The 12,943-nt window shown below is 40.8% G+C and overlaps 1 protein-coding gene across 10 annotated transcripts in view; it reads right to left on the reverse strand.

Annotated features, from left to right (window-relative positions):
* Elavl4 (ELAV like RNA binding protein 4) overlaps window positions 1-12,943 on the reverse strand; it is a 136,633-nt gene that overhangs the window by 74,579 nt on the left and 49,111 nt on the right. For 2 of the 10 annotated variants that reach the window (XM_075946795.1, XM_075946791.1), the window contains exon 1: window positions 12,231-12,442. The exons of 2 other annotated variants lie outside the window; for them this stretch is intronic. In XM_075946795.1, coding sequence (XP_075802910.1) covers window positions 12,231-12,278 — 48 coding nt within the window. In that variant the 5' untranslated portion in view covers window positions 12,279-12,442. Of the gene's footprint in view, window positions 1-8,249; window positions 8,594-9,011; window positions 9,316-9,547; window positions 9,577-12,230; window positions 12,444-12,943 lie in introns of those variants that run through there. 6 more of the 10 variants (XM_075946797.1, XM_075946792.1, XM_075946800.1 and 3 more) reach the window with 5 other exon arrangements.

The raw sequence follows: 12,943 nt of genomic DNA on the forward strand, positions 1-12,943 counted from the left end.
AGGGAACTGAACCCAGGTCCTCTACAAGAGCAGCAGGTGCTGTAGACCACTGAGCCATCTTTTTAGCGCCTCGAAAACTTTCGTATTTCTTTGCAGAGTAAAACAGTGGCTGGAGTGATGGGGTCATGGATAAGCACTTGGGAAGCAAGCATGAGGACCAGAGATGGATCTCAAGAACCCATATAAGAAAACCATGCAGGCGTGGCAGCCATATTTAATCCCAGCACTCAGAAGGTAGAGATGGGTTCCCTAGGTCAAGCCAGGTAGCTAAACTAGCCAGAATTGATAAGCTCCAAGTTCAGCAAGGGATGCTACCTTAGTAAGTATATAGTAAGTATAGTGGGAATTGATCATGGAAGATACTTGATAACAACTGAGTCTATTTCCAACTTTCACACAGATGTGGACACATATGTAGTCAACACATAAGCAAATACACAAATAAATACACAAATCTCTCTCTTTCTCTCTCTCTCTCTCTCTTTACACACAAACACACACACACACAGGAAGGAGGACAGGAAGACATTAAGGAAAGTAAATATTCCCAGAGGTTTGCTAGCACATGTGCACTATGAAGGGGCTCCTCCTTCAGAGGCACTTAGGGTTCCACGACCTCTGAGCTGACTTTACCAACAAAAGCACGCTTACTGTGGTATCTGTAGGAATGAAACTATTTTTCCTCTATTTGGACAGGCCAATATTTATGTTTTTAGCCTCAACTGCACACTGGCCCTCAGGGTCCTAATCACAATAACCAGGTTGATTTCAAGTGTAGAACCTCTTCCATTATAGAGGCAATTAAAATACAATCAAACTAGAAAGTTATCCTCCCCCAAAGCCACCTAAAACAGAGCAACTCCAAAATAAAAGCAATTTACATATTTTAGTCCAAATTAAAAAGTAAAAGCTAAGGATTGCCTTTTAATATCCTGAATAATAAATGTACATTTATGTAAAGCTTCCTTTGGGGAACAGTTACTATGAGGACAACTCTCGCAATATTATTCATAAGTATCACTTTTGTTTTGGTGTTACAGTAAGAATCTGGACTTAGGGGAATTGGACTTTCTGTACCCAGTGCATCAACAGAGATAATTAATGTGGGAGACGCGTACCATATCCAAATTTTAGCTGTGTGGTTGGCTACGTTACAAACAGGAACATGAGAAAGAATGAGTCAAACCCGGTCCAAATCACAAATTTGCAGGGATAGAGTCAGTTTATTCCATTTGAAGTGAGCAGTTTCCTAATGAAAGCTTCGTTAGCAAAGACTGCAGGTTCGCAGCCTTTCCACTTATAAACAGCCCAGAGCTGAAGTTTACTGTTAGAGACGTATTTACTACTGTGGCATTTTCCAAGAGGGGCACTCAAAATTAAAAAAAAAAAAATGAACAGCTCAGCTTGACTCTTTTTAAAGTTTTTTTTTTTTTAAATTTAAAGGGTTTAAATTCATAGCTTAGAAAAACACAAAATGCTTGAGAAGTTATTATCGGCACAAGCCATAGCATACTAGGGGGTCACAGCTGTGTGTGTGTGTGTGTGTGTGTGTGTGTGAGAGAGAGAGAGAGAGAGAGAGAGAAAGAGAGACAGAGACAGAGAGACAGAGAGACAGAGAGAGACTCTACACTGCCGAGATGTGTATTAAGAGACAATGCCATGTTCTACTCTATTAGCAAAGTTCTAATTTGTGCAAAGCTATGCCAAGAGGATCACGGTGTGCCCAGATGCAGTTATAGAGGAAATGGCATAAAGGAGACATTTGTGCCAGGCATAGTGACACACAACTATAGTCCCAGGCACGCTAGAGGCTTAGGTGGGAGGATCACTTGAATCAAGTATTTTAAGACCAGCTTGGACAACATACAGTGAGGACTTGTCTCAAAAGAAAGAATAAAAATCTCGACGTAAGGAGAGGAACTTGTCCTGCCTCAACTTGATGTGCTATGTCTTGTGCAGACTTATGGGAGGCCTGTTCCTTTCTGAGGAGGAGTGGATGGGGAAAGGGGTAGATTGGAAAGGTGAGGGAACAGGAGGAGAGAAGGGAGGAGAGACTGGTTGGTATGTAAAATAAATGAAAAATGTTGTTTAAATAAAAAAATAAAGCTAGCAAAAACAAGATTTTAAAAAAAAGAAAGAATAAAAAAGAAATTTCTGTTAGCAGGAAGGTATTTGTATTTCTGTAATATTAACAGGTTCCAGGCAAGTCTCACAGGCACCTGGCTGAAAGACAAGTTCCTTCCAACTGTCCAAACTGCTTCTTCCTGAGCACGAACATCTGGATACATGGAACATTACAGACAAAAACTGTCTCTAGAAGATCTTTAATTTCTGTCCTTTGGAGTCACTTAGAGATTAGTACAGTGGAAACCACAGACGTTCAACTTGAACGTTCTAATGAAACTGCTTACCCTTCGCACCAGTGTCTCTGGGTAATGGGAGCCTCACGACCTCTCCCCTCAGCTTTATCCCCAGTCATAGCAATCTACCCCCAATCATTTTGATCAGCACTGAGAGAAGCGGCAACCTTAAATTTCAAAGAAATGTGTGTAGTAAGTCCTCAACAAACACCTCTACATGGAACAAGGAGTGGCCATCAGTTCTGCTATGGCAAAACAGATCCAAGGGACACTTGTGACAGGAGGGTTGAATGAAACTAGAAGGAGGATTCAGACCCTGCAGGCTCAAGATAGGATCCCCTGCCCCACAGGGCAGAGACCTCCAACATGTGGTGTTTTCCAATTTGTCAGCTCAGCTGAACTTTATTCTCTATCTCCTTCTATCCTGAAGAAAAACTATATTTCCTATTAAAAAAGTTTACTTTTCTTAGTATCTTAAAATGAATATTTGAAATTTTAGGCTCAAATGTTATTTTTTAAACCAAGAGTCCATCAGTAGTCATTTCAGGGGATACCTAAGTCATTTAATTTTTTTTTCATTAACAAAACCCCTAGCTTTGTATTTAACTTCTGGGATTAAAAACAAAGATTTTCAACAACAGCATCAACAATAACGATGTAAGCACAATTGCACTAAACAGCATTTCTTCAATTTGTTTTTACCAATTTCTTAACTGGAATTTATTTAAGGATTCTTTGATTGCTTTCAGTATTTGAGACTTGAGGAGACAGTCTTTACTGGGGTTGGGGGGTAATCTCTGGTGTTAATGACAAGGATCTGGGTAAAGCTAGTCCAAAGCAAAAATAGTGAAGGCAGAATCTCAGGGTTGGGGCAGGAAGGAGAGAACTGAGAGAGGTGCGTGAGAGAGCCACCAGCCTGATGAAAGCACCAAAAGCATACTCGATTTCTTAATAAATGCTTAACCAACACAACTATTACCGACAGGCACAGTGGACATCCAAATCTAGCTGACTGGGTGATTGCATTCTTATTTTCTGTCTTTTCTAACAATTTCCTTTTCGAAGAGATTGGTTCCTAACACTGATGCTCCAAAGCTATTGTAGACAAGCTGCCTTAATTCTTAGTGAAGTAAACAACAAAATGTCTCATCTTTGGACCCCCAGCTAGAACCCAAAAACTGGATATAATTAGAGGTGTGAACAAGCAAACAAGGAAGAGATAAAGCTGCAAAGTCAAGGTTCTGAGAAATTATAAGGCATCCTGTACTGCAACAGTTCAAATCTGTCATTCATGGCCTCCAATACACCAGAAATGAACAGATCACATGTTGCTGTCCTAGGTGCTGTGGTTCCATGTGTACCCCCACCCCACCTCCATGCTCCCCCCCATTCTTGTCCTTCAGACTTTCTCCTTTTCATTGCTAGATAGCTAATTTCAGACAATGACTGTATATGAAACCTCCAGCTACCCACTTGCCCTCAGGCCATTTCCCCATTTTAACCCTTGGAAGCCATTGATTTACAAAAGTCCTCTAGCCCTAAACTAGACTTACTGAGGCTTTAAAACCCAAGGGTGACCCTAAAACATCCTACACTCACAAAACTTGAAAAGACAAAGCACAGGATGCCTGTCTACCTCCTCCTCCTCCTCATTACTAATATTACCAGTGGTAATATTACATTAAAATATCCCCAAAGAACAAAGGACCTCATTTCAATTCAAACTCCATCCCTTGGTTCCTTGACTGAGAGGGCCCTCTGGCTAGCAGAGATAGTGCAGGGTTTTCACATTTACAGCTCCTCAAATGGTTGGTAAAGAAAGTGTCTAGCTTCTAATGGAAGTCTGCAGAATCTCAACATCTTATTGATAAGTATTTTAAAATTCACATTTTTTTTCTATTAAGGGAACTCTTGGAATTAAGGAAAATGAAGTACTTAGGAAAAGTAGACTACTTCAGTTTTCTTTTCATTTAGAGATTCACGTAAACTTACAGGTACATGTTTACACACACTTGGTTAACACCAAATAAAGAAAAGCTAAGACAGATGCAAGAATTCACAAAAACACTTTGACACCACACTTCTCATATCCATCAAATGCATGAAGGATTGGATAGTCAGTGACGAAACATTGACTTTACTTCTTTCCAAAGGAGAACTGACCAATTCTGCAAACAGTGCATCAACTGAAAGACAATCAGATAGAAGCTTGGGACTGTTCATGTCCCTTTGTACCCCCCAAACTCCCAATGACACGGAGAAAAATACTGCATTGCAGCATTTGCTGCACATACGTGTATGCCTAGCATCTGCTGCACATACGTGTATGCCTAGCATTTGCTGGCTATCTCACCGAAAAAACAGTATAAATTAAATGTTCATGTATGTAAACAAAGTGACTGGTAGCTACAGGTTACTAGAATCGATGAAGAAATTTGTCAAGGCCAAAGTATTTCTGTCCGTATGTGATGACCTTTATCAAGACCGCCCGCCATTCCTTACTTGTGGTACATAACAGATAATTTGCTTCTTCGTCCATTTTTGTTTTTAATTAAAATAAGGTATTAAAGTACCAAGCACTAAATGAAGCAGAATGTCTCTTTATAGATGGGATAGTGTTCTGCCTAGTAAGAGAATTCAGCCGTAAAAAGGAGATAAGTACAGAGAAGAAGAAGCAAAGGATTTGTCCCGAGGAACCCTTTCATTGTTCATAGAAACTCTAACTTGAGAAAAAGACCTCAGTTCATCCACAGATTCTTTTAGAGACAATGAACACACACACACACACACACACACACACAGCACACACACACAGAGTACCATTCATGCAATGACTTTTAGATTTGAAATTTCAAACCCATTATTCCTAATAGACACTCCAAATTTAAAATATATGAAGTCTGTCGTTTCAAAAACTCTTAGCGAGGCTGAATTTGGAACTAAAATACATATACACTATCATTTTATTCCTCTTTCCTTACAAATAATTCTGCTAGTAGTACCTCAAAACAACCTGGTCTTGCTTTCATAACAAAATGCTCATATTAAAAGAAAGGTCTATAGGAGAATAAAAAAAGTTTTAAAGCTTTGTGCAAACCATCAGACATAAGCAAGCCCATCTTAATCTTTGCAAGAAGATGTCTTGAAAACATGGTGGTTAGGAATGAATGGGACTAAGACCCAAATAAACGCTTAAGTTTTTCACATACGATATTAAAGTCAAAGTATCAATGTTTCTCATGTAAATTTTTGCTACTTCCCTACTTCTGCTCACTTGACTCCTCCAAAAAATTAATATCAGCCGATTTAATCAATGCATGCCTATGAAATGCAGAGACAACCGGATCAGTAAAACTGTGATGTAGTCCATGTACATCATGTTGCAGCAATATTTCCATCTATATTCTCACGTCTTAGTAAATTCACACGCAGTCTTGTGTTTCCGTCAGGCACACCTCTACATGTAGGTAGTGGGTATTAATATTTTTAAGACAAAGGAGCAAGAAAGGTCAGCGGCAGAGCTAGAGCTATGTGTCTTCTTTCTCATAACCAAAGACAAAGTGACAGTTTTCATAGAAACAATTTTACCCAACTAATACCTGCCAGAAAATTCTCAGAAAATAAAAATAAAACTTCATCAGTGATAATAAAAAGAATTCTATTTTAATAGATGATATATGTTTATGCGCTCAAGGTAGGAAAACAAGGTCCGAGCATGGGACAAAAATATATTTATTTTTTTTTTACCTTGAGAGTAAAACCAAAATAATACCTCCCTCCAGTCAGAAAACAAAACAAAAGGAACATTGTCACAGAAAAATTATGGTGGGAGCTGGTGGTGGAGATTTGCAAAGGAGAGACAATAAATTAAGAGGATTTTCAATAAAGGCAATTATATTTTCTACCCTTGCAATACATTTCATTTTTTTTTTAATTTTGAGGCTTCAAATTAATGACTGGATTATGCATCTCTATTGTCACAAGGAAGAAACCACAACTGATGACTGTTTCAGGTTTTGCTAGTGCTACTTCTATTCACTCGAGTACTATCGCTCTTAGTCCTTTTTGGTACCCACCATCACTGGGGAAAAGACACCACTTAGAAAAGCACTGAGAGAGGGACAAGGGAGAGATGCCTGTCATCTAGAACGCCTGGGTCTCACCAGACATCAGAGACACTTAAAAAAAGACCACCTTTCACTCAGTTTATACCAAGACCAGACTTAAGACCAAATGCATTGATTACAGTGGAAGATACGGGTAGATTCTGAAGCGAGAGGAATGGGCAGCGGAGGGAGGCAAGGGGCTCTTTAGTGGCCGTGTTCTAAAGACATTTCTACAATAAACTCCTTGAAACTACAGTACCAGCATCTAATGTAGTAAAAATGCCAGTATCATCAGATACAAAAATCATTGCGTAGCATAAATCGAATCTACTTACATCTTTTCTATGAATATTTGCCGGAAATATCAGAGAAATTATTTGCAGAACCTATCAACTGTGGGAACTCACTATTATGCTTTCGTCAACTTCATTCAATATAATTTACATTTTTTTTCAAATGGTCTTACAAGATTCCTTGCAATTTTTTGCACGTACAATTTCACAGCAGGGAAAGGGGGAAGAGGAGAGAGAGAGAGAGAGAGAGAGAGAGAGAGAGAGAGAGAGAGAGAGAGACCCTGTTTTCCCTTCCCCCTCCTCTCTTTTTTTAAACAAACAAACAAAAAGAAAAAGAGGAGAGAAGGAACAGATGCTTAAAAATAGATTTCGAAAAATCACTGTAAACCAGACTTAGAAATGTAATTAACACCTATTTATGAAGAATAATTAAAGTTGGGCTGGCCACAAAGAACAGCAAAGATAATCGAGGTCCTGTCCCCCCTCCTCCTTTTTTACACTGTTTGCAGTGTGTTCTCATGATAGCCACCTGCTCCCTGCTCGGCTTCTCCTCTGTTCGTTTCCCCGGCAACCTTTCATTGGGTTTTCCTCCCAGCTATCGCTTTCAGTTGGGCTGCTCGGTCTAATCTTATTTGTTTTACACCCATCAAAACAAGCAGCCAGACAAAGGCAATCCTCTAAGAATGGGAAAAAGACCACAGCTTTGTTATAACGTCTATGCAGAGTGAAAAGTCCTCCTCAGGCTTTTCTAGTTAAAAATAAAATGAATTTATAGCTTTCCCCACTACCCAGCCCCAAATCTCCTGAAAGCTATTGCTGGTGAAAATTCAAAGTCAGAGTGGGCACTCGTGGCATCTATTCGTGCCATTTTGTGTCGTATCTTTAGGGTCAACGCCAGGAGACAGGAACAGCACTCAAGGAGTTTCCCTGTTTCTTTTTCCAGAAAAAGATGATGCTAAAAATAGATTTACTACTTCGGCAGAAAGGTTTTCCACTTCCCCATCCACATCTTAAAGTCCTGTTTCACAATTGCAATCTGCTGGTACTGAATCTCACCTCCTCCACCCCTCACTCCCAGCCTTCCCCATCACTCCTAGCATGAGACCGAAGAAGAAATGTGCCTTTAACTTTGGCAGTCGTGTAATTCAGCTGAAGGCTCGCAGAGGTGGTGGACACGCCAGCCAACGGTGACAGTGACATTGTGATTGTCAAAAAAAGGCACCAACCTTGCTTGCCTAAAATGTGTTTGATGGAAAAGGCAGTACGTGCCTTGTATGCATGCAATGCCATTATACTTGGAGGCAGATTGTGGATTTCAGAAAAAGAAATACTAATACACACACACACACACACTCACACAGAGGCACGATCAGAACAGTGATTTACGATGCAGTCCACCATCCTTACACACACACACACACACACACACACACACACACACACACACACGCACGGCTGGAGCCTCCAAGCTGCCTTCTCTTTTCACTTACCATCTTCAAGCCATTCCACTCCATCTGTGATCAGAAGAAGATGGACCCTCACACAGTGTGTCAAAAGCGGAAAGGAGCGTTATGTAAAAGCTGACATTCCCTTCTTACAGAGCTGCTGCCCAGAGAAGGAAGCAACAACTCAACACGCCAGGCACCGCTACACATACAAGCCGCCTCCTCTTTTTATGAGGTCATGACAGGAAACTCTTTGAAATACAAGATGCAGCGTTTACTGAAGCCCAAATAAATCACCCTCTTTGCCGTTTTGACTGCGCAGTCCCCTGAAACACAACTGCCCATCTCAACGTTCAGCATCCACGAGCTGCCTCTCGAGCTTTACATTTCCAGCACAGAAATGGAGAGGTTCCTAACCCTGCTGCATACACCCTAAGCCCCAGAAAACCCAGGCATGTAGACAAATCTCTTCTCTCTTACAAAAAGAAAGCCCCTGCCACCCCCTCATGATGGTCTCAAGTAATAGAATCTCTTTCAACAAACCAGCAATTATTTCAGCCCATCCCCACCCTCTGCTTTCACGTGAAAGGGAAAACTGACAACGACCTGTTAAAAATGACAATCTCTCTCCCCACTGCTTTGCAATAAAAGGACCTACCCGCACGCTACACAAAAGATATAGTAAATGTAGGAACCAGACAGCAGCAAAGAACTAAACTCTTGTGCAAGCCTCAGACTGGCCAAGGTATAGACGCTTGTCTTCCCTCTAGCAACACGAACAACAGATTATACATCTAGTATACCTACCATAACCATTCTTATTGGCAAATATTGGGTCTTGCAGCGCTTCGACTCTTCTCTTAAAATTTGCAAAGGTTTCAGAATATATCTAAAAATGACTACTATTGTTTATATATCTATCTATCTATTAAAGGTCCACAAAACACAGTGTGGATGATTGTAAAGTAAATCAATTATTGGGAGGGGGTGGGGTGGGAAAGAAAGGGGAAAAAAAAGGAAGAAAAGGTGCAGTGAGCTGAAACCCCTGATTCTAGGATGTAGATAAGAACAACTGAACAGAGCCTTGCTGAAATTGGCTCGAAGCTTCCCCTTTTTACATCCATTTATGGGACCATCTGTCAGCTGAAGCCAGACTCTGATTGGCTGGGGAACCGAAGGGAGGCGTTGCAACATCAGGTGCTATTTAAATTAGCTACTGCCAGATTGACGATGTTAATGATTTGGTGACCTCTACAACAACAGAGCCAGATTTCTGAACTGCTTCTTGTGTCTGGTAATTAAAGCCCGGTTGAAGCAACAACAGGCATACTTGTATTTTTTACCTTTTACCTCCTTCCAGCTCGAAAAGTACTGTTACAACTGCAGGTCATTGGAGGACTGCAAACCTTCACAGTGGGAGTGTCCTTCCTTCCCGGTCCTGGCGGGGAACACAGGAGCCTGTCCCTCTGATAGAGGGCTTGTTCGGTGGGGAATATTTTCAACCACCTTATCTTTCTTGACAGTTGCTTTCTAGCGAAATGCATATTTAATGATCTGCCTCTAGGCTTAAAGATACAACAAAAGCACTTTAATGTGCTAATACTTCCACATTTTAACTTTATTATTTCCCAGAATTGCTGGCTTTCTGTAAGCAGTGCTTCTTTATGCAGCTAACATGACCAACATTTCAAAAGCATGCAAGTTTGGGATTAAACTTCTCAGTGAATTAGGTTCACATAAGTTTGTCTCAGAAAACTATTTCCTAATAAGAAAAAAAAAGCTGGAGGGAGGAGGCAGCTGCCAGGCTCTACCTTTCTGCCTTCTGTCTGAGCTTTCCAAAACAGAGAATGATGAATGATTTATTTAAATGAATTTACTTTTCAAGTTGGATAGGGGCATGCTCTGAATTTTTAAAAATCGATGAAAACATATTCCCTTTTGCTTTTTCTACTGAGGAGAGGGCAAAACATGGTTCTGGAATAAAATGGCCTCATTTTATTACCTGCACAGACCGCTCATCTTGTTCTACTTAACAAAAGACTTTGTCTTTTTCCTCCCTACCTCCCCCACCCCCTGGCCTCTAAAAAGATGTACAAAGAGACATTTAGCAAGTGTGTAGTGATGTATACAGTCTGCCTGCTTATGCGACACAGGTCCTAAACGCCGGATCACCACGCTTCAGAAGTTTCGGCCTGGGTTTTTAAGTGGCTTACCTGCGACCTTTATGTCTCACATCTATGAAGAAGGCTAACACCCCTAAGTCACAGTTTAGTTAACTTGCTTGTCAATAAATGTACAGAGATAACAAATATTTAGCACAGGTTTTAATCTTTGCCGGAAGCTGACAGTGAGCTGGACTAAGGGTAGTGGAATGAGGTGTAGTTCTGGGCTTCAGAGTCCAAGAGGAGTTCGTGAAAAACTACTAGAAAAAAACCCCTACATTTTAAAAGGTGGAAACAATTCTCTTCAAAACATTGCTTCGTGAACACATTCAACAAGCATGCGTATACATACAGAAACACCACTAAACAGTGTGTCGGATACATTACATAAATCCTTTTGTTTAAATATAAATAAGTCCAGCTATTAGAAATGAAAGTCCACGATGAAGAGGGGTGGAAATGTGGACCTCTGCTGGGCCCTTCCGGTAGAAGGACAGCGAATGAAGTCAACTTTAAAATGACTCCCTCGGCACCTGCGTGACGAACCCCATGAGTCACACTGATACTGTAGTACTTGCTGCACTGCACTCGAAGGATGAATTCCCAGGTTCACCGCTCCAAACAGCTTGACGTACATAGATAGGCTAGGTCTACGCATCCTACATCGGCAGCCAAAAAACTCTTGAGTGTGAGCACACCAGCACGAAAATATTGGGAAGACTATGTTGACACCATGCTATAGCCACACAAATAAAAACAGCTCTCTTGGAACAAAACATTCACTCGATATTTCTACACAGGTTATAAAAAGGTAAAAATTTTAGCACCTCCTTTTTTCTCATCCATACTAACTTTGGTACACTGACTGAACCATAAATTAACATTAGGTAACTCCAAACCATTCTGGCCACCTTTCCAAAATAGTAACTGTCCATGATACCATAAACAATTACCTGGTCTCGCTAGGCTAAAAAAAAAAATACCCATGCATTTTGTATATTGATCACTTCTGCAAAAACCTCCACTCTAAAGTCTTTCAAAGGGATCCTCAAACAAAATGCACAAATGTCCTCAGAGGCCTTTTCTCTAAAGACAAAGGCAGAATCCTATTGTTGGGAAAAGTCAACCTCATTATCGCATTTCCCATAGTAGCATTCATCTCTCAGTGTGAGGGGCTGACCGCTACACAAGCGGTGTGGCATTTGTAAAGCAACAGATTCTCAATATATTATCTTAAGAACCAGGCAGGCGAGTCTCCCAGTCATGCATCATTTTTTTTTTTCCTTTTCTGCTACAATCCACCACCATAGAAAGAAACTTGTCTCTCTCAAGCAGCTAAGGCAACCTAAAACGGTAGCCCAGCGCTGTGGGGCTGGCTGCGCCGCTGTGTCCCTCTTACCATAAATGAGCAGTTTCTTGACTCATTAATAACAATTTCCCTTAAAAGAAGTAATCTCATATCAGTCAGCCCCTCGCCACCATGCACACATCCCAAAGGCTGCAGATAGCTCAGCATCAGTCGCCGGCAGCCAGCTTTCCCACACAGCGTCCAGATGGACTGTACCAGAAGCCAATTCAGCGTTAATAACTACCTACTCCGCGCAGTGGAGAAGCCTTACGTGGCACAATGGGCTAGGAAAGAGAAAAAAAAAAAGATAGACAACCAAATTCTCTAAAAGCACAGGAAACAAGGAACAGAAAAAGAAGCATGAATTATATTTCCTAGACTTCTACGAAAGGGGGCGGGGAGGATAAAAAAGAAAGGAAAAAGAAGAGAAAAGAACCCTTCATAAACATGGGGGGGGAATGAAGAGGAGGGGGGATAAAAACAGATGCTGCCCAGAAAAAAGTGACAAAATATTACCTCATTATTTAACAAAGCAGCATTAAGCGTCCTGCTGATTTCAAACATCTTGCCACAGATTTTGTTTTAAGAGAAACAGATAGAATCCTTTGCAAAGCACTCCGTCTGCAAAGGGTTCTTCAATTTTCTTGCGCACCACGGAACAGTCAATATATGATTTCCCCAGAGTTCGCACATGAAAACCTCTAGTCAGTGAGCTGAATTTCCCCCTATCTCTCCCACTGTAGCCTCCTGTAATATGCACTGCTCTCTTTGCAAGAGCAGCCTGCCCCAAACATGGCTGGTGTTTAAACTACTCTTTAAAGTAACAGTTCACTATATAACCACCAGGTGGGTAGAGTGCACAGATTGAAACAAACCGTCTTAAAAGACTGTGTGTGTGTGTGTGTGTGTGCGCGCGCACGCGCGAGCATGCATGCTTTCTCCTCGGAATTGCTTTTAGGTATAGGATGTGACATGAGAAATAGCAATATCCTAACAGGCAAGATTCTCTCTACTGTATTATGTCTAAGTAAATAAAAATTTTCCTCCTGATTTAAAGCAAGGGAACAAAACCGACCAGAACAAAACACTGCCTCACAGTTCTAATAAGAGACACAAACAAGACTTGTTTCATCCTGCCAGTGATAAAGGAGGAAAACACAATCCACCCCAAGGAAAGGAGAACTTATAAAAACTCCATGAAAATGGTTTCTTTTTACAACAATAGAAAT

This window comes from Microtus pennsylvanicus, chromosome 13 (assembly GCF_037038515.1).
Source record: "Microtus pennsylvanicus isolate mMicPen1 chromosome 13, mMicPen1.hap1, whole genome shotgun sequence".
Classification (NCBI taxonomy): Eukaryota; Metazoa; Chordata; class Mammalia; order Rodentia; family Cricetidae; genus Microtus; species Microtus pennsylvanicus.